Source organism: Crocuta crocuta, unplaced genomic scaffold (assembly GCF_008692635.1).
Source record: "Crocuta crocuta isolate KB4526 unplaced genomic scaffold, BGI_CrCroc_1.0 scaffold108, whole genome shotgun sequence".
Taxonomy (NCBI): Eukaryota; Metazoa; Chordata; class Mammalia; order Carnivora; family Hyaenidae; genus Crocuta; species Crocuta crocuta.
The window spans coordinates 6,759,167-6,780,538 of record NW_027532825.1 but is presented as its reverse complement, the minus strand read 5'-3'; the positions used below and the strand labels follow the sequence as shown (position 1 = coordinate 6,780,538).

The following is a 21,372-nucleotide window of genomic DNA, read 5'->3' as shown; positions in this document are numbered from 1 at the left end:
GTAAGCTCTTCAGTCCCAGATGGAAATGAAGCAGGGCTCTGCTGTTTCACTGTTAACGAGAAAGAATGCGTAAGGCATTTAGCCTGGTACCTGCTCCACAGTAAGTTCTCAGTAAAACTGGCCCTGACAACCAACACCCTCCTTGCTGCTGCTATTATTTCTAAAGCTCTGGGTTGCTTAAGGCCAAGGTCACCCAGCTTTCATGGCCTCCTTGTAGAGTGACTTCCCAGGACTCCACAGGGATGGAGGTATTCCGCGGCCAGGGTGAGTCGGCTATTTGACACCCTCAGGGGCACCCCGCCTCACCTCTTCCAACACAGCAGATAAATGAGCTACTTGCCTTGACCTCAGTCAAATCAAGAGGACTTCTTTCCTCCAAAAGCAAATTCAAGGGCATGGTTATTCTTGGTTTTATTTCAAAAATCCATTGCCATGAGAAAAGAAAAAAATGGAAGAGAGGTTTGACAAAAATTTCAAAGTCTGATTTCTCTGACATTCCTGCCAACTTTCCATTCATTCTAACAGACCTTATTTTGTGGAGTTTAATGAATTACCAACGCTATCCAAAAGCAGCACTCAAAGGGGCAGTACAGTATTCTTTTCCAAAAAGAAAACGCACAGCAAATAGAAAGATATTGGACCACAGTAATAGTGTGGGGTGAGTTAGCACAGACATAAGTCCCGTGAGCTAACTAACGAACAGGATCTAGAAAAACCCTGGGCAATGTGGCATTTGTTCGTCCAGGTTTTAGGCTTCCTAATAATGTAGAGTCCTATCAACCATGACATTCTTCGGTGGGGGAACTTTTGGATCTGAACCGTGATACCCACCAGGTGCAAAGAAAAAGGACGATCAAGTACATACAAGAGATTCAATTAGAACTGCTGCATCTAAGGGGTGCCCGGGTGGCTCAGCCAGTTAAGCGTCCATACTTTGGCTCAGGTCATGATCTCACAGTTGGTGAGTTCAAGCCTCCATCAGTCTCTGTGCTGACAGCTCCAAGCCTGGAGGCTGTTTCCTCTATCTCTGCCTCTCCCCTGCTCACACTCTGTCTCTCTCTCAAAAAAGAACTGCTTTTAGAGATTCCTGGGTGACTGAGTCAGTTAAGTGTCTGACTCTTGATTTCAGCTCAGGTCATGATCTCATGGTTCGTGGGATGGAGCCTCACATCGGGCTCTGTGCTGAGAGTGCAGAGCCCACTTGGGATTCTTTCTCCTTCCCTCTACCCCTTCCCAACTCATGCTCTCTCTCTCTCTCTCTCTCAAAATAAATAAACTTAAAAAAAAAAAAAAAAGGAACTGCTGGATTTAACCAACTCAACACACAAGTCTGTGCTTATGTCATTTACCTGGAAATTTCAGCAATTTTAAGGTAAGGCGATATTTTAAAAATCTTGAGAGGCCCCATGCCAGGATCTGTTATTTAAGTGAGAGATCACTTAGCAGGAGGCTTCAGATATTGGGTGCAAATAATTAACTGGAAATAGGAAGTGAGGTTCCAACAGTAAATCCCTGCTTCACGTTGAACCCTCGTGCAGGTGGTATGGGGAATATTCATGCCAAAGTCAAGGGTGCATCTGGAATTCTGAGCCAAGAAGTGTATGAGGCTTCCGTGTTCATTTCTATTCTGAGAGGTTCCTTCAAGAAGCAGCTAGAATATCCTTTCCAGGAGCAATCTGGTGTGCCGAGCATAGGTCTGTCTTCTGCCAGCCGGCGTCGACTTTTTCTATACTCCATCACTATGACAATCCTACTATTGACTACGGACTAGGGTGTTTTCAGGGTTGTCTCCTATGGATCCTTGGCAAAAGATATCTGACTCACACTGTCTCTCCTACTTTAAGTTATCCTTATTTTAAGGGATAATAGGGAAGTCCGTCAAGGAACGATCATTAAGTATTTAAATGGCTCTTCTCCAGGAAAAAAATCCCCGAGATTTGCTAGGGGCCTCCGGCCTCATAAAGGTAAAGTAAGTGAGCCTGTTTTATTTGGCAGGCTACTTAGATTTAACTGGCTATAGACCTTTATGAATCTACTATGTGCTAAGACTTTATCTCTCAGTATATCTCTCAATATTCCAGAAGTTTAACCCTTGCGAAGGTCTTAAACTTCTCAAAAATAAATTAAATATGGCAATGGAGTATATCTAATGTACTAGGGAAGAATTTATATATATTACTCAATAGAAAGGAAGCATTAACTCCCACTTAAGGGGATAGGAATTTCCGTAAGGTTTTGGCTTTGCTGGCTTCAGAGAACATTGTCCCGGGCACAGGGAGGGACACCCCTGTGCAGAAGTGACAAGGAAGACCCACTAGGCACTACTGCCTTCCCTTCGCCACAGCAAAAGCCAATATTCTGACGCCAAAGTGGGGGCCGAGTTAAGTGCATGGAAACGCCTAAGTGGTGTGCTGGAATTACTTACTTGATCATATTACCCTTAGAGAATGTGTGCCTAGGACCACACGCTTATTGCAAATGGCTCTTTGGGCCTTCGTTGCCTCATTTGTAAACTGTGAGTCTTTGGCAGAGATGATTTCCAGTCCACGCACCAGGTTTAAAGTCTCTGGTCCTAAAATCAAATGAATTTTCTATCATTCAAATCATTTGTCCCTGTCTGCCACTGATTAGCTCTGACATCTAATGTTATGAAGTCTGTTACTGGAATAAAGTTTGGTTGAAAATGTTGGGACTCTTTTCTTGAGTGTCCTACAAATAAGATTTCATTTTCTTTCCTTTCTCCCTCTCTTGAATGGCATTTTCCATCATCACAGCGACTCATGTCCCTCCTGGGCCACTCTGGACTTCAACTTTGATATTATTCCCAGGAGAAATGAAAGGGTCTGGTCTTATGCTGATTGGATTTGGATGATGATTGATTAGAAAAAAGTGGGACCACATAGCCACACTGAAGGCTCAGTACTGAGCCACAGCTTAAACACCAAAGGAGCTTTTTACCGGTGAGTTCACAGCTATTAGATATTTTTATATTAACAACACTTTCCCCATCCAGGTTTGTGCATTTTATCTTTATTCTTTCAAATCCTGAAATTGCCTGGATAAGAGGGAGGGTTTATATATTATACACACACAGACACACACACACAGACACACACACATTTCTAAGAGCAGCCTGAACTTTTAGGGGAAATTGAAGAGGCTTTGTGTCAAGTACAGCTAAATCCAGCCTTTCCATATCAAACCTCTGCTAGAAAATTACTGTGCAGATGATAAGGCAGAAAGATATAATAAAAAGTGACTCTACTCAATTTACACTGCAATATTGGTATGACTGAATATTTTTCATTCAGGTGCCTGATAAAATCGCTAAACTGTATTGCAGATAAATAAAGGAGGCTTCTGTCAAGAATAAACACCATTAATCATGAAGTCTTACCCTCCGAGAGCCTGTGCTATGCATCTGCACAAATACGCCAGCACGGCCGGCACCCAACACCGCTTCCCCCCACCCCCCGCCAGGGTTTCAGGCTGCAGTTGTCCCCTCTTCATTCTGGGGGGTTGGTTTAGGTAGCAAGAGCACTGCCCAAACATTGTCTACCCTTTAGCTTTACAGTCCTGCGACTAGGTTCCTTATTCTAACACTTGGGAAAAATTGGCTGTGCTCTTGGGGGAAGGAACTTGTCAGTGATTACATACCTACAGACACACTACCTATGTGTTACATATGACACACACTGTATTCCATCAGAGCTAAGATGCTATTGATCTAAAGATGCAGCATTACTTTAGGTCACCACTCAGAATGAGAATACCTACGGCTTTCGATTCTTGCTTGAAACTTTCCAAAAGAGGTCTTTTAGACTTATCCCCACACAGATTTTATCACGGATCACTCTAGTACTTGCACAAGAAGGGAAACGTAAGGAAAAACAACTTTGCTATGGATACTTGCAACTTCCTCACGGCTACCACTTCACCAAGAGCCATCATGGGGCACACTATGGATTATAAGACACGTCTGCTTTCAGGGATGGTGAAAGGTGGAGAAAGGATGTACACCTTAGAAGAGACTCAAATACAGTAATATGATGGATACATATTAGGTAATTCTGCCATTTGTCAAATACCTGTGACCTGACGGATGCTGGTTTAAGTGTTACCCATATGCTCCTTCACTGAGCTCTTGATATAAAATGGGATTGGATAATGACTTGCATAGGACAAATACCTAAATACCTAAGGTGGATTCAAACCCAGTCTAGGATTTTAAACAGAAAGGAAAACTACCCCAAACCAAACTCAAAGATGTGCATAAATGCTTCAACACACCTATATTTTAATATTATTAAGGCTATTTTTTAAATTTTAATGTTTTATTTATTGTTGAGAGACAGAGACAGACTGATAGAGCACGAGCAGGGGAGGGGCAGAGAGAGGAGACACAGAATGTGAAGCAGGCTGCAGGCTCGGAGCTGTCAGCACAGAGCCCGATGTGGGGCTTGAATCCATAGGCTGAGACCACAACTTGAGCTAAAGTTGGACGCTCAACCAACGGAGCCACCCAGGCGCTCCAATACTATGAAAGCTCTTAACGGAATAGATAGTACGGTTTTCCAGTTACGTTTTTACTCCCAAGGCAACCTGTCTGAGTGGTACTCAAATGGCTCTGTGTGCTGGCGACAGAGGGATGTGCAAAGTGTCACCGGGAGAGCATGAGGAAGAAGGAGGGAGGCACACGCTGGGTGTGGGCAACTCTCCCCGCGGACCTTCATGTAAGGAAAGACGGGCAGGAGACAAAAATGCCATGAAGGCACAGCCAAAATATTTTCATATTCTATTCCTATTCTAAGTGCCCCCACACAAAGGGTAACAAGGAATGAATCAAAACCTGCCCATAACGGTGGGATGTTAAGAAGGGATCTGACACATCATTTACTCCAACTACTCAGTGTCACAGATGAAAACAAGGAGGGTCAGACAGGTCAGGGAAGGTATTCAAGGACCTAGTTAATTTGTGACCGAGTAGAGAATGGAACTTAACTGAGACCCATATATTTATTTTGGAAAATAACTTTGAAACTGGTTTGAAGAAGATGATCACCACAAGCCGTATGCCAGCAAGTTATATTTGAATTTTTTGAAATTACAGTTTGAAACCCAAGAAAACAGTATGATCATGGGCTAAGGTAACCGCCGTTACATTGGGGTGCACTCAGAGACGGTTACTGAGCAGAACTGGAATGCGGTGCTATTGTGAGGGGTGTTGAGTTGTGTTACACAGGCAGTGCCACGGCAGCTCACCAAGCGACCCATTTTCAGATCCCCTTCCAATGAGAAAGCCCCCGTTGTAGCCAGAAGAGGTTTCACTGCCACCTTCCAGACGAACCCTCCCTGTGTGAAGAAGAACCGTGATCCCACAGAATGAATGTATTTACTTGCCAAAGAGAAGGCTGGCGAGGGCCCCTCCTCAGAAAGTCTGTGCCCCACAGTTGACGGCCCTTCTAGGGCTCACAAAGATCAGCCACCAAGAGCCCAGTTCAAACCAGGCCCTGCACACAAAAATGGAGGGGCTCCCAAGGAACCCAAGCCACCCTGGCTGTACTGTGTGGGGCTTCCCTCAGCTCGTGAGGGAAGAGCTTCTATGTATACACAGGTATTTATTATACTGCATACAATTCCCATCACAGGCTGTGTGATTAATCACTTTGAACAAACTCCTGGGTCCTCATTTGAGAACTTCCTAGTCAAAACTACTTCCTGGGACACAGTCAAGAAACGCAGGTTCCCAGTTAGGTACCGCATACCCCACCTGCTTGTTAAGAGTCTAGAAGCTCACGCATAAAATTATGGGTTCTTCCAGAACCTGTGTGCACCCAGAGGCTGAACAGATCTCTGACAGAACTTTGTTTTTGAGGCAGCTGAACTTTTTCAGCGGCATCACAGTGTTTTACCAATACCTGCAATGAAGGTAGAACTCATTAACCAAATATGTAATCTTTATTAACAGAGGTTTAAAACACATTAATTCGTAAGTCTGGTGATTGCTCATCTCTGTCTCCGTCATTAACCGTACTTCAAAAAATAACATATATGCATAAGAAAATATAATGGCTACGACTGAAATACCTGAATAATTTTTATTATTGTTGCCCATTATTTCTAAACACACGGAAATGCATTTTATGCAAATGAATATGAAATTCCTTCAAAATGCAGATTAAACTTAAAAGGAGCTAAGCTCCCGGCCCAGGACAATTTATGTTACTGAACTGGGCATGAGTGTCATTCCCTGAACTGCCTGAACTACCTCCCTCCAACAGCCTTATTCACATGGAAAGGAAATCAAATGACTAGGAACACCCTTCAGGGACTTTAAAGCACATGATGCTTCGACAGCAGCTAGGTTACTAAACTGGAAGGAAGCGCCACCCTCTCACTAATGAGGCTACCGAGTGTCGTTAGGTCTCCATGTTAGAGGCACTTAGTAAGAACCCTGCTTGGCAGGGACCCACGGCAGGTCGAAGCGATGGACTAATCACACAGGCTGGGATCAAATGGGCTGGAAGAATCTGGAGCCTTGTGGCTCCGAGGAATGTAATTCATGCAGAAAAGCGTTGTCAGAGCAAGGCCAGGGAACCTCGTGGGAAGAAAGCAAAATAAACAGTTCAACAAAGAAAACAAAGAAGGGCCAATAGCCTTTTCTAAAGCTTGAGTACACTGAGCCTTCAGTGGGGCCCTCTCACAAAGGCCTCATCAAAGAACGCCCTTGCAAAGCAAACAGACCAAGAAGGATGTTTCTTTCCGATATACTTGGGGGGGAAGGGGTGGACTCCACTTTTCATCCCTTGCAGTTCGGTGTTCACATACCTCCTTCCTCCCGACAAACAGAGAAACAGCATGCAACAATAACCCAAATAACTGAAAAGTCCTGTGTGGGCCTGGGTCAAAAGATGGGACAAGGCGGGAAGTTAACCCAAATTACATAGGGTGTAATGTATCTTCTGACTGTTCCTCGATCACAGGAAGCCCTTTGCAAGTGGACCGACTGCCCAGGCCAGACCCACACAGCCTGCCAGCCACATTCTAGCGAATGGGGACAGGCTCCTGCAATGCTCCAGGACTCCACGTGGAAATCCCTCTCGCACAGATAGCACAGGACATTCACAGGAGGGGTAACTACCCGACTTGGAGAGAAGCCTTCCATGGGCTTAGTGGTGCTTTTTATGGGAAGTTGGGGCCCTGCTTTGAGCCCCCACCCCCACAATTCCCAATTTCCACGGGAACGTTGACTTAGATCGTCTGTCTTTCAATACACATAACTATGTGAATCGCTGTATCCTGAAATCCAAAGATTGAGGTGACTAGATTTTGATCATTAAAACAAGATTAAAATACTTTAGACTGACCTTCTTTTCCCCTCTTGACTACTTCCATTAAGATGGAAGATCATGTGGACTAATCCCAAGGACAAACTGAAATTACCACACAGAAAACGGATAGAAGTGAGCTCTGTGTGTATGTGTAGAATACATAATATATACAGTAAAATAATGAAGATACATAAAATACTTACTTTAAATTTAAAAAATCCAATAAACATCTTAGGTAACATAAATAATGTATTCCAACATACAGCTGACCTTGGACAACACAGATTTGAAATCTGCAAATTCACTTATATACAGATTTTTTTCAATAAAACAGGATAGCACTGTAAACGCATTTTCTCTTTGTGATTTTCTTAACATTTTCATTTCTCTAGCTTGCTTTATTGTAAGAATACAGCATATAACACATACAATATAAAGATATGTCGTAATGAACCGTTGCTGTTATTGTTAAGGCTTCTGGTTGACACCAGGTTGGTTCGCAATTAGAGTTTTTAGAGAGTCAACAGTTACACACAGATTTTCAACTGCATTGGGGGGTCAGTGCCCCCAATCCCACATTGTTAGAAGGCCAACCGTAATTCGAACACTGATCGGTTATATCCCAGGCAAATACGGTATAAGAAACCTTTTAAAATCAGACTCCCTCTTAGAGCTCAGATAGCCTTTGTTACTGATTGACAATTTTGAATCTGTTTCTGAAGACTGCCACTTACGTTGAAAACAGTGTCGGCTAGGAATATGGGAATTGTGTTCTAAGGGGGAGCCAGAGATTCCTTTGAATAGAGGCAAGAAGCATTTCAGTAAACCCCGAATGCTTTCTTTGGACTCTGTCTTAAAAATGTAAATCATATTCAAGCAACATGGTTCGGTGATTTGTTTTGCAAATGAGGCAGATCATTTAACCACCAGACCCTCCCTCCCTTACTACCCCCCACCCTCGCCCACCCCGGCCCCCATATAATAGAGATGCTGTTCATTTCTGATGAACTTGGCAATATTTGGGTACTATCTGGATGTAGTGAGAAGAAGAGTATTGGTGGTTCTCTGGTTAGGCCCTAACTCAATCCCAGGAAGCGGGAGACACACATTAGCCGCATCAGGCCCTGCGGGTCACTTAACGTGCAAGGACTTAATGTAACTCCTTCAGGCAGAGCTCTGACTCCCAGGGGGTGACGGGGCCTGCGGAGGATGGGGCTCCTTAGGAACCATTCCCAGGTACGACTAGTGCCTGGTGCTGCAGGGTTCTCAGAGGTCAATCTGCAAAACCCCCTTCAACGGTGATTCTACACACAACTCATTTTGGTATTAGTTTAGATTTTCAGATTGAGGCTACACTTCCCAATTCCCGTAGAGAAGTCCCAATGGAGAACTTTTTAATGAATCTGTAATCTCTCTGAAGCTGTATAATTAAGTTTTAAATATCTATAACTTATAAACATGTGAGATGCTGCATAAACCAGAATATTAAGTGACTAGATTTTAGGATATCTGTGGTGTTAGATTACAGACCTTTCTTTCTTTTTTTTTTTACTGGAAATGCACTCTCATGCCCTAAAGGCAGTTTCTGCCACTTCTTAGCTATTTCTGCACATTCTTTTCGTGTGTGTGTGTGTGTGTGTGTGTGTGTGTACAGAGACAGAGACAGAAAGGAGTGGGGAGGCAGAGGTAAAGGGTAGAGATCTAGCATTGCACTTGATGTATTTCCATACTACAGTTAGAAAAATCGATGCGAGAGTAAGTAAACATGGGACCAATAAACATGGGCCCAACTTGTTAATTTTTACCCAACTGCAATGTAATGATACCCATTACCATTTTGATATATGTCTTTAGCAAAGATCACATCAAAACTACAAATGGTCAATTTTTTCCCCAAAGTGTTTTTCAATATAGTCATTGAACGCAAGTTGTGCAAAAACACACCCCTAACTTTAGGGTTTCAAACCCGACCTTTTCCCTGATGTTTCCTTTCTGTACGCCTAGGTCCCTGGCATTACCAAAGACGCAGATATCTTGCTAATGTGTTACTTGAGATTCAGAAAGTTAGCAAGGGCAGGTTTCTGGAAACAAATCTGCGACCATTTTATTTTCTGGCGTACGAATTTTGCTGGGGGCAGGGATAGGGATGCAAGAGTAACAGAAAGGAATGAGTGACAGGCAGCCCTGTGTCCCCGGCCTTTGTCGTCCTGGGGAAAGGTCTGAAATGAACTCAGCTGCCGTGTGCGGCTACACGAAATGGCATGTCTTTGTGCAGGTGGACAAACCGGGTTCTGGTACCTAAGTGAAGGAGGGAGGGCCACACAGGAGGAGCTGTGGGCAGCTTCGGTCCAGCCGGTGTTCATCACGGGGAACTCACCTGAAAGCATCCTCCTTTTGGGACAAATCCCGTTCAAGTTTCATTTTCTCAAACGCATGTTTTGAAAAATAAATACATCCAGGGCAGTAAATTTCTGTTGTCTTTGAAGCCAGGCTTAACATGAGTGGAAGCATTGTACTCAAAGAAAAAAGTCTGTTACAGTCCAGCACCCCCCAGGCCCCCCGCAACAGGCTTGACAGCAGGCTCTATAGAGCCGGTGGCTTCCGGTTCAGTGACCGTGAATACCTCCAGTCAGTATCTGCTCCCGGACCTGGCTGCTGAGCGCAGCACAAAGAACACAGGAATTTTATCCCAGAAGCTGCCGCTCAGACCCTGTGAATATGCACTATAATTAGGGCTTGCTTTCTCCGCGACCGATGACCGAATTCAATATTTCAGTCATTAGAAATACTGCAAAACAGAAAGAAGTGTCATGCCCTTGGAGTATACGTTGATGTGTTTCGTGTGCGTTTCTTGATGCAAAGTAAAGTGCGTTCTGGTTGGTCTAAACTTAGACCCCTGCGATCACTCAAACGTTTCAAGTTTAGGAATTGAAACTCGCCCACATTTTCATACTTACACCAGGAACTTTGGATGTAGGTGGTCAAAAGTAGTTCTTAAAAAATTAGGCAGGCTTTCCATTTTTTCCGTTAATCATGAGATATGATAACCAAACAATAAGAACTATTTCCTTTTTTGAAGTGACATGATAGGCAATGAAAAAGTGTTGGGATGAGCAGTACAAAAGTCTAAAAGAAGAAAATACAGTGCATGTGTTGACTGATTAAAAAAGAAAGGCAAAATGGGCCACCTGGGTGGCTCAGTTACTTGAGCATCTGACTCTTGATTTCGGCTTAGGTCATGATCTCACAGTCTGTGGGTTCAAGCCCAGAGTCCGGGCTCATTAGGAGCCTTTTGGGATTCTCTCTCCCCCTCTCCGCCTCTCCCCCACTCATGTCTCCTCTCTCTCTCCTTCCCTCCCTCAAAATAAATAAACTTTAATAAAGGAAAGCTGAAGCAGAAAAAGGGGACAAAGTATAGAGCTGTAAAGGGGGTGTTATCTTGGACTGGGGTTGGCAAAGTATCTTTTAGGCTCTGTGGGCCATAGTCTCTGGTACTCAACTCAGCTAGGCCCTTGATTGCTAAAGCCGCCACAGAGAACGGTAAACAAGTGGCAGTCACTGTGTTCCAATAAAACTTTATTCACAAAAACAGGCCATGGGCCTGTACTGGGCTTAGAGGCCACAGTGGTTTGACAAATTGCTCATTAGATGGTCTTCACAGAAGACGTCTCAGGTAAGGAGACGTCCATCAGTGCAGAGAAATGTATAAAGGGAGTGAGCCACAGGTATCTGAGGGAGGAAGGGTCCAGGCAGACACATGTTGTGACCTCGTCCAACACAGTGTACGTTGTCTAGAGCACACCGTTCTAATCGCTGGCTGTTCCGTACCCATGTTTTAATACGGTCTTCTCAAATGCAACTGTTAAGCTTTGCCCAGTAGGCTACCAAGTTGATGGATCACAATTTCCCAGCCCCCTCCCTGAGGCTGGATATGTAACTTGTCCAGTTGTTTGGTCTCACAGATTCTATAGCAGCAAACATTAATGCATACCTAATTTTCCCGGTTATTGATAGGCTTATTAGGTCAAAAGGCTTATTTTTAAGGCTCTTCACAATGCCATATTTCCTACCTTAGAAATCTGCATGAGACACTGACAGCCAATGACACTGGAAACTTCCTATCGGGTACTGTTACCATTATTTGTGCCCATCGAGGAAGCACAAACTAGCCCAGCAAAGCCTTCAGTGTTGATTTTCACAGGCAGAGAATAAAAGTAAAGTGTTAAGAGGGGTAACACCTGATGTATTACTTACTCCCAAGCTGTGTAATCTCTCTGTGTCCAGACCTCTGTCTCTTTACAATGAGGCTGGTAGTAGCAACCCCATCATAGCACTGCTCTAAGAATTATAGGAGATAATTACGTAAAGTGTCTAAAATTGTCCCTCATCCATAGTTAACGAGGCAAAAATGTTATCTAACAGCAATGGTCATTATATATTTTCTCACGTTGCATGATCCATGCATTTCTTCCCCCCACCCTTATTTTTGAAATTTTGCTATTCTTTTTAGGTTTTTCCATTTAAGATTGCTAATTGCATTAACTTTATTTCCCCATGAAGGGCCTGGGAAGCAGCAATAAATGTATATTAAATAGTACTCCATCACATTAGGTGACTATGGACGGTTGCCACCAGTAAATGACTTAGTATCAGGGAATGCACTGGCACAGGAGGGTATCTCACATTGCTGTAGGCATTTCTAATAGAATCTTAAGTATTAATTAAGGTTTTGATTTTGAGTTCTAGCGTGCTAGCCTCGTTGGCATAAAGGTGACACACTCTAACAATAGTAAGGAAACAAAAGCAGAAGAAAGATGCTGGTAGTGATCTCCCGTGGGGGGAACAGCCCATCATCATTCCGGAAAACAGTATTTATGTAGGGGCTACTATGCATAAGGCGTGGATTTGGCCCAGCGAATGCAAGGAAACACAGAGATGGTCTTTGTACTCAAGAGATGTAATGATAATCAAGTTCATTTCGTCTTCGTTTTTTGGGAGGGTGCAGGGGGAGTGGGTGTTACACAATATTTGCTATAGTTATTTGATGGAATCTGTCACTGCACTTTACCAGTCCTAATATTGTTCATGGTAGAGCACTGGATGGAAAAAAAGACTTTCCTTTGTTTATTTCATCTTATTTATTTTTCTGAGAGAGAGAGAGAGCATGCACAAGCAGGGGAGGGTCACAGAGGGAGAGAGGAAGAGGTGGGGGAGGGAATGTCAAGCAGAGTCTGTGCTCAGTGCAGAGCCTGACATGGGGCTCAATCTCATGCCCGACCTTGAGATCATGACCTGAGCCAAATCAAGAAGCAGGCGCTTAACTCACTGAGCCACCCAGGGACCCCTACTTTGTTCATTTTAACTCTTTTTTTAAAAGTTTATTTCTTTTGAGAGAGAGAGGGGTAGGGGCAGAGAGAGAGAGGGAGAGAAAGAATCCCAAGCAGGCTCCAGGCTGTCTGCGTGAAGCCTGGCACGTGACTCCATCTCATGAACTGTGAGATCATGACCTGAGCCGAAACCAAGCGTCGGACACTCAACTGACTGGGCCACCCAAGCACCCCGCTTTGTTAGTTTTAAATGGTACTAATTAAATGGTACATTCCGAACTGGTTATGCCCCCAAATACACATACAAGATTTTGCTCCATCTGGGCCCATCACAAAATTTTAAGTAAGTGGCTAGACTGAAGGCTGCTTTGAATAACTATTATGTGTGCTCGTGACAGGTACAAGATCTAGTACAACAGGCCAGGTGCTGACGCCAGGAAGGCTGGGAAGACAAGAAGGAAGGGAACTGAACAGCAGCCCCGGCCATCTCCCTACTCTTCCTTTGTCTAAGCTTTTACCGTAATGATGCATCTTTTCTTCGACCTTTCTCTCTCTGGAAAGGCATGTATTTATTCATGCTCCAAACTCGCTACGCATCTTGCTGCTCTCCCCCCCGAAAGGCAGTCACAATCACGGCACAAAGCCTTACTTGCTTACTTCCAGCGCACTCGGTGTCGCAGCTAATATTAATGATCTGCCGTGTGCGGAGTCTCCCCCCAAGGTGTTAGGCCGCGGACCGCTCTCAGTCAGAAGGACACCTCTTCTTACTTAGGTGGAATAATTCCAGTGAGTCAGGCAGCCCCGGAAAGAGCCACATTGACTCAAGCGAGAGAATAAAGAGCCGCTGAATAAAACAGAACACTAGCGCCCATTCCTCCGCAGGAGAGAAAAGGCAAAGCTGGTTTTCTGAAATGCATGAATGACGTGGATGTTGACATGGGGTGGCCTATGTGACTGCAGGCTTGGGCACAGCGCTGTGTACACCCACAGCTCCAACAAGGGCAGCTCTCCACGCGAAGGGCAAGACCCGTGGGGCTTCAATTATTGTAATAGGTTAGTGACTGAGGACCCCGCTTAGGAAAATGAATTGCAGAGTTCAGTATGAAGCAAATGGGCCGTCTGAAATTCAATTCATATTGGTCCATAAATCAGACAACCCTGGGTCAAAACAAATTTATGAAAAGACAGGCATCTCTCCCAAGTAAAAATCCAGAATAAATGTGGAATTTAGAACTTTATCATTTGGATTTCTACTAACAACAGTATGTCCTGTGTATTTTTATTGTTTTAGAGAGAAAAAGCATGTGCACATGCAAGTAGTGGGGAGCGGCAGATGGAGGGAGGGAAAGAGAGAGGGAGAGGGAGAGGAAGAGGGAGAGAGAGGGGACAGAGAGAGAGAGAGAGAGAGAGAGAGCATCTGAAGCAGGCTCCATGCTGAGCATGGAGCCTGACCTTGGGATCATGACCTGAGCCCAAATCAAGACTCAGATGCTCAACTAACAGATGCGCCCCTATGTCCAGTTTTTAAAAGGGAGCATGCTTAAATGAATTCTGAAACTAACTTAAAAAAAAAACAAAAACCATGCACTCAAAATGCAAGAGAAAGTGTGCTTTCTTCATCGAGGCAAGGTAAGTCACTTAAACATAAAGCTGTATTCTGGAGGAGGGGAGCGTAATATTGCCAGTGTCTAGATTTCGAGTGAAATCTGAAAACGCAGTAATGTTTGGCGGAGAGAGCATCATCCACGCCCCACAGATTACCATAAGGCCTCCTCGCGCAAGGCTACGCAACTTACGTACGCATACGCAAGTCACGCAAGGCTGCAGCCTTGATAGCCATGCAAGGCATGGAATACACAGAAACCAGGAAGGAAAATCTGCTTGACACTGCATACACATTTAGGTTCTGCCGTTAATGCTCCAAAAAAAACCTCAGTAATATAATAAAATGCATTCGATGGTATTTTCCCCAGACATTACACTTTTCTAGATGTATCGCCTGGGTCCTGGTGAAGTCAGCGGAGAAGAGCTTTCAGAAGAAAAGGGGAAATCCCCCACCTCCAGTGTTTCTTAATTTCCAAACTACTTCAAGTCGTAAACACAATGCAGGAATCACACATTTTATAGGAGACCCTTTCTGTGACAAGTCAAGCAGAGATGATGTCTACATTCCATGTCCCATTTGTAAGTCCATGAATCTAGTCATGATTCTGAGGTAAGAAAGGAAATAGTAACAGAGTCTACAATTATTTCCAGGACACTTGAAACAATGTGAGTTTCTATACTCTGTCTCCACTGCCTAACCATACACTGTGGATAATGCCCTGAGAGTTAAGTAGGGGAAGCTAAAGCCTGCAGTTAACAAGCTGGGTTCTAACGGACGCATTTCAGTACATATTTATAAGGCTTGGTGGTTATTATTAGGCTGTAATTGTAGTTGTTCTAACACCTAATAAGCCATGGTTGGAAAAACAAAGGCAGGTTAATTTGTGATTTCCTCTACTCATTCAGAGGCAAATTAAGTGTCAAACAGCTAATACAGAACATATTTCATTTTATGAGATTTTAATTTAATTCTGCACCATATCGTTGATGCCTTAATATGGGGTGGTTTATCTAAAAAGAGAAGCAATTTATAAACCTCTTTCAATAGAATCTTTAATGATAGGATATGATAGCATAATTATCGCAGCGCCTGCCATCCTTCTAAACAGAGATCTGTCACTATCTCCATCATCAACACAAATCCTGTTTTCAAGAGACTTATAATTTAATTTTTAAAGCTGGCACCAGAAGGACAATTATGTGTACAAAATAATGAGAATATCCTCAAATTCTGTCTTCTTATAATTAAAAATGTTTATTCTAAAAACTTTGTGAGCTCACTCGATCTCATTTTCTATGAGAAAATTATACAGCAAGCATGTTGGAACTCACATTCTAGATGAAACCAATTTTTCCCCAGGATACTGCTTTACCCCTCAGCATAGATGTGCTTTTTTTTCTTTTTAATTTTTTTAAGTTTTTTTTTTTTGAGAGAGAGAAACAGCATGCATGCACAAGTGGGAGAGGGGCAGAGAAGGGGAGACAGAGAACAGAAGCAGTCTCCATGCTGACAGCAGAGCCTGATGGGGGGTTCGAACTCACAAACCATGACCTGAGCTGAAGTCAGACCCCCAAATGACTGAGCCACCCAGGCACCCCCAAAGGTGTTGTAAGATTCCAGCCACCAAGCCATGCTTGCCTAGATTACTCTCCACTCCTAAAATGATCTCACGGGAGTCTACTCATGGCACCTCAGAAGGCGTAAAAGGCGAGGCCAGTGCTTCTGAGGCCCCCACCTCCCCAAATGTTGACTCCCAACGTTTGTTTGGAGCTCTATGTTCTTAAGAGCCCTCACGTGAACATGACTTCATTGACCTCTTCCAGCAAACTGGGAAGTCGGGTAAGGCAGAAACCGCATCTCCAGGGGATGAAACCAATCTTCTCGACGGTACGTTACCAAGGTCCCCAGCACAGGTGAGTGTGAATAAAGCAAGAGTGGGGGCTGGAGCTCATCACGACTCCCAGATGGACCACCTGAGTGCTACCGAGCACCTTTCCCGCAAGGTACCTTGGCGGGGTGCTGGGTACTGCCTGCAAAACTAACAGGCAGTGACCCCTGCACAGTAAACCACCTGGCAAGCGGGTCCACACTATAGTCAAGGCCCACATGACGAGCTCTGAGGAACAGCCTTGAGGGAGAGCCAGCAGGTGATACCTGAATTAGGACTTGAGGATGAGCGGTTTTAAGCAGGAGCCTGCCACACAGCCAGAGGAGGCCACTAAGGGCAATGCAGAGAGAACGTCTTGCTACAAAGGCACACGGGAGAGGGGTCCCCTGGCCTCCTCGAGCCAACTGCGTAAGCTCAGTGTCCCCATCCAGAACCCTGCTAAGGACCAGCGGTCCCAGGGGGTTCCGGGGGCTCCCCTGTGGGCCTCAGGATTATCTACTAGCCTTGTATTAGGAATTTTCGACAACTCTCCATTCAGGCAGCTAGAGAACAATTTAGTCCACTGCTGTGAAAGCATCCGAAGGCTTGGCTAGAGCAGGAGAAGTCCCAAAACCTATAAAACCCGCAGCTCAGCTCAGCAGCCATACCTGAGACGCAACCCCAACCCCAGCACTTCCCACGCCCGACCTGCCTCACCCTGTGGTGTTGCTATCACAGGTGAACTAATACTGGAGGTACAGCCATCAGACCTAGGACGCAGGTGGGGGCGACATGAGCTACGGTATTCTGCCGAAGAGCCAAGGCTTGGGATTTTCATTAGTATGCTCATATTTGAATTTAATAACAAGGCAAATTATAATGAACCCTTGGAATTCGTTCGTTCGGTCATATAAACTCATTTTGGTATGTAGGGGGGTAATTTCGCTATACAGCGTTTTTGAAAGAGTGAACAATTCCGAAATTCTACAGAAAGTCTGATTTAAGTCACCACACCACAGAGACTGGAGTCTGGGAGGAATCGGCCGTCTGCATCCCCAAGGCGGATCTGGCCGTCGCTGGCTCCGTACCACAGGGCAGAGTCCCGTCAGAGACCTTTGTGGTCTCGTCTGCCCCACAAAACCTCCATACGACGGGGTGAGATGCATGGCAGGTTTCAGCCTGGATTTGGCATTTCCTTCCCTTTCTATAGGGGTTTTTAATTGGCCTCATGGTTTTATTGGAGTATATTTTTAGCAGGCCTCGGAACCCTGTAAATACTTACTTGTGTTCCAGTGAAAAGTCAAAGAATAAGTCACAAGTTTCTGTATTCTCTCACTATAAATACCTACTTCTCCGTTAATGCTTATGGAAGTCTGCAACACAGATTTATTACTTACCTCCAGGCAAATCTGCTCTGAAATTACAATTCAATAATGGGGGATGGATCCAAAAAACTGTTGGTAAAATATTATATGTGTACTTGGGCATGTAGTTACGGCTGTTAATATCAATTAATTCTGTTCACAGAGGAGGACTTGTTTTAAAACAACTTCATTTTTCTTTGGCATATACGTAATTACACAGCTTAACTAATAGCCATGGAGATGCAATCTACCATCTAAATAACCAGCATTATTCTTCAAAGTATTATTTGTGCTTTTCTAACTTTACTGTCTCAGGATGAAGGGTGATTACCAGATCTAACTAAATGCATATATCAAGGCCATTAGTGAGGGCTAGCCCCTCTCAGACCGCAGCTCTGGTAATTTCAGTATCTGACAATTTTTCTGGACATGACTACCACATAAATACCACTGCAGTTTGCAAGTCCACCTCTCTACCCCCACACTGAGTGAGATAATATTTATTTCCAGAAAACGTTCTCCTTTCTTTTCTAACGTACATTATCAAAGTCATGCGCTCCTCTTATCTTTGTGTAAATCACATGGGAGATCACATGTGCCATTTTGTTTGGGAGACATTCCCATCTATCAAATCACTGGTGGTGAACGCACCGTGGGGGCAACGAAAATTTACCACAGCATTTTCATTACAATTCATTGGCGAGTGCTGGGACTCGCCAGGTAACGGGGTTTTAGCAGGAAAAACTTCAAACCCAGTCTCTTGCAGATCCATATTCTGAGCGGTAACTTTCCATTAGGCCCTTACTTTTTTAATTTAGTATTTACAGCCCACAGAACACACGTCAGCAAAATATATAGTGAATACTTGCCAGCCACCTAGTGTGGCAGACATTCTTCAGGACAGTGGGGATTTGCTTCAGTGCGTCCAGGGACAGATAGGCTTGCCGTATTTCAAAAGTAAATCTTATACTTCTATTACACCTTCGAAGCCCAGTAGCCACACTGGTAACAGAAAGTCATGAGACAGTAAAAGCCAGTATCCCGTTCTGCTTTGTTAATGGGTAAAATTTTATTACTTACACATGCAACGGAGGAATCGGAGACGGGTCGTAATGGTAACGCCCCTCATGATGTCTTGCATCAATCGGTACAGGAGGGTGGAATGCAGGAAAGAGATGAGAAGGGTCTGAAAAAGAAAGAAAATCCAACACGTGTAAGAGGGACGCCCAAAAGAGAATCCCAGCCCATGACACAACGTGTCATTTGTGTTTCTTCACAACGTGGGTGGAGTCCATTTTAAGAATTTGTGGAAGAACTCTTTGAAGTTCATTATGACGCTACGGGGTACTACAGAAGTATGACCAAGTACACAGTAGCTAAGAAAGTGGAGGCTAGGAATGCAATAAACCCAGACAGGAAAGCAAGAGGGGAACAATGCATGTCCCACTCAGGGAGAACGCCAGGCGGAAAAAAAAAAAAAAAAAAAGGCTGAAAAGAGCCACAAAACCAAAACCAAAAGGAATGGATGACAAGACTCCTATTTTCTTTAAAATTGTACTGTCAGGTGAAATTTAGACAAAGATGTAATATGTATGGATCCATCTCCTGTATCCATGATGCTTTTTTTAATAGATCTTTTTATATATATATATATATATTTTTTTTTTATTTCTAGGAGAGAGAGAGACAGAGTGAGCAGGGGAGGGTCAGAGAGAGAGGGAGTCACAGACTCTGAAACAGGCTCCAGGCTCTGAGCTGGCAGTCAGCACAGAGCCCGACGCGGGGCTCGAACCCACGAACCGCGAGATCATGACCTAAGCGAAAGTCGGATGCCCAACCGACTAAGCCACCCAGGCGCCCTCCATGATGCTTTTTTAAGTTAGAAGCAGAATTTTTAAAGTTCCTGCTTGAATGCATGGGTCTACATACGTGTATGCATGTACTTACGTATATGTGTACAGTACACACACTATTTTAAAGTTTGAATGCACACTTGCCTCCTTCCTGTCCTGGGCCAGACCTCCACAGCTCCACGCAAGGGCAAGGGCAGCAAATCTACAGGCTAGCCAGAGAAACGCTACAGGGCCCGGCCGGAAGAGGTGAGCTGACCCTCTTGGGCTGACAGAGGACCAGCCTCCCTCCTGCCCTGGCTCAGAATGGCGTTCAGGGTTTTCCGGGCGCCTGTGTGTGCACTCACTTCCGGCCGCTCCTCTACTCCCCGTTACCACAGTAACACAAGCTCACTGTGTCTCAACCTCAACAAAAGCTTCCCCCCAAATAGTGGTTCACTGCAAAAGCTGAAGAGAATTGGGGCGCCTGGGTGGCTCAGTCGGTTGAGTGTCTGACTTCAGCTCAGGTCATGATCTCGCAGTTCGTGGGTTCGAGCCCCATGTCGGGCTCTGTGCTGACAGCTCAGAGCCTGGAGCCTGCTTGAGTCTGTATCTCCCTCTCTCTCTGACCCTCCCCTTCTCATGCTGTGTCTCTCTCTCTCTCTCTCAGAAATAAATAAAACTTAAAAAAAAAGAAAAGCTGAAGAGAATTTTGCCAGATTTTCTCCTTAGGAGTATGGCTGACACTCGAGTTTCCCCCAAGATTCAAGAAGCAAAGTGACAGAGCGAAAATGTGTCTTCACGACGACGACGAGCCTCGCGTTACAGCAAGGACACCAAAGCCTCTCTTCAAATGTTACCTCCTGCTGCTGCTGCCGCAGAACATCCCCAGGAACTGATGTGCACCCCGGAGGCGCCTCAGGAGGGCTTCAAGCGTCTTCTAAACGTCTTAAAGGTTTTGCCTAGACCTGAGGTAGCAGGTGGCGCAGACGGTCCCAAGGGAGGCACGGCGAACGAGTTCTGAGCTGTGGCCGGAGGAAGTGACCCAGAACCTCTAAGTGGGGCGTGGGGGGCTGTGCCGAACATGGGCCAGCGTGTGACCCGCACCGACACCGTGGATTCGCCTAAGTCCCCATGTCTGAGCATTACGGGTGTATGGGGGTGACCTCAGGTGACTTTTTCATTTTTCTCCCTATGCATTTCTCTTTTTTCTAGATCTTCTTCAACAAGCATCTCTTAGAATCTAAACATAATAAATTCTTTTAATTTTTTTAATGTTTATTTACTTTTGAGAGAGAGAGACAAAGTGTGAGCAGGGGAGGGGCTGAGAGAGATGGCTGCCTTCCTTTGAGAATCTAGGAGTAAAGTTATGAGGGGAAAAAAAAATAGTAACAGTGAAAAACTATTGACGCAGTGTTGACAAAACCGAGGAGGTACGCAAAGCAGCCCAGATTTGCAACACCGCCACTGCCACTGTGATAGCACAAAGTATAAGACACTGTATAAATTCCACGTGAAAAATCAATATATATATATATATGATTTTTTTAATTAAGAGAGAAAGCATGCACAAGCTGGGGGGGCAGAGGGGCAGAGGGAGAGAAAGAGAATGATAAGCAGGCTCCTTGCTCAGCATGGAGCCCAACTCAGGGCTCAAACCCACCACCCTGGGATCATGACCTGAGCCGAAATTAAGAGTCAGACACTCAGCCCAGTGAGCCACCCAGGCACCCTGAAAAATCAATCATTTAAGTGCACCACTTAGGACTTAAGTCTGAAGGATGTGGGAGTTATTCTTTTTTTTTTTTTTAATTTTTTATAGTTTATTTTTGAGACAGAGAGAGACAGAACATGAGCTGGGAAGGGGGCAGAGAGAGAGGGAGACAGAATCTGAAGCAGCTCCAGGCTCTGAGCTGCCAGCACAGAGCCCGACGCGGGGCTCGAACCCACGAACCGCGAGACCATGACCTGAGCCGAAGTCGGACGCTTAACCGACTGAGCCCCCCAGGCGCCCCGGAGTTATTCTTTCGTAGCGCAAATCTTGGTAG

General features: G+C 44.7%; 1 protein-coding gene across 1 annotated transcript in view; it reads right to left on the bottom strand.

The window, feature by feature from the left end:
- Nucleotides 1-21,372, bottom strand: part of GLI3 (GLI family zinc finger 3) — a 270,413-nt gene that overhangs the window by 108,274 nt on the left and 140,767 nt on the right. Inside the window, 1 exon segment of the mRNA XM_077781156.1 lies at nt 18,576-18,681. Within this exon segment, the coding sequence (XP_077637282.1) occupies nt 18,576-18,681 (106 nt within the window).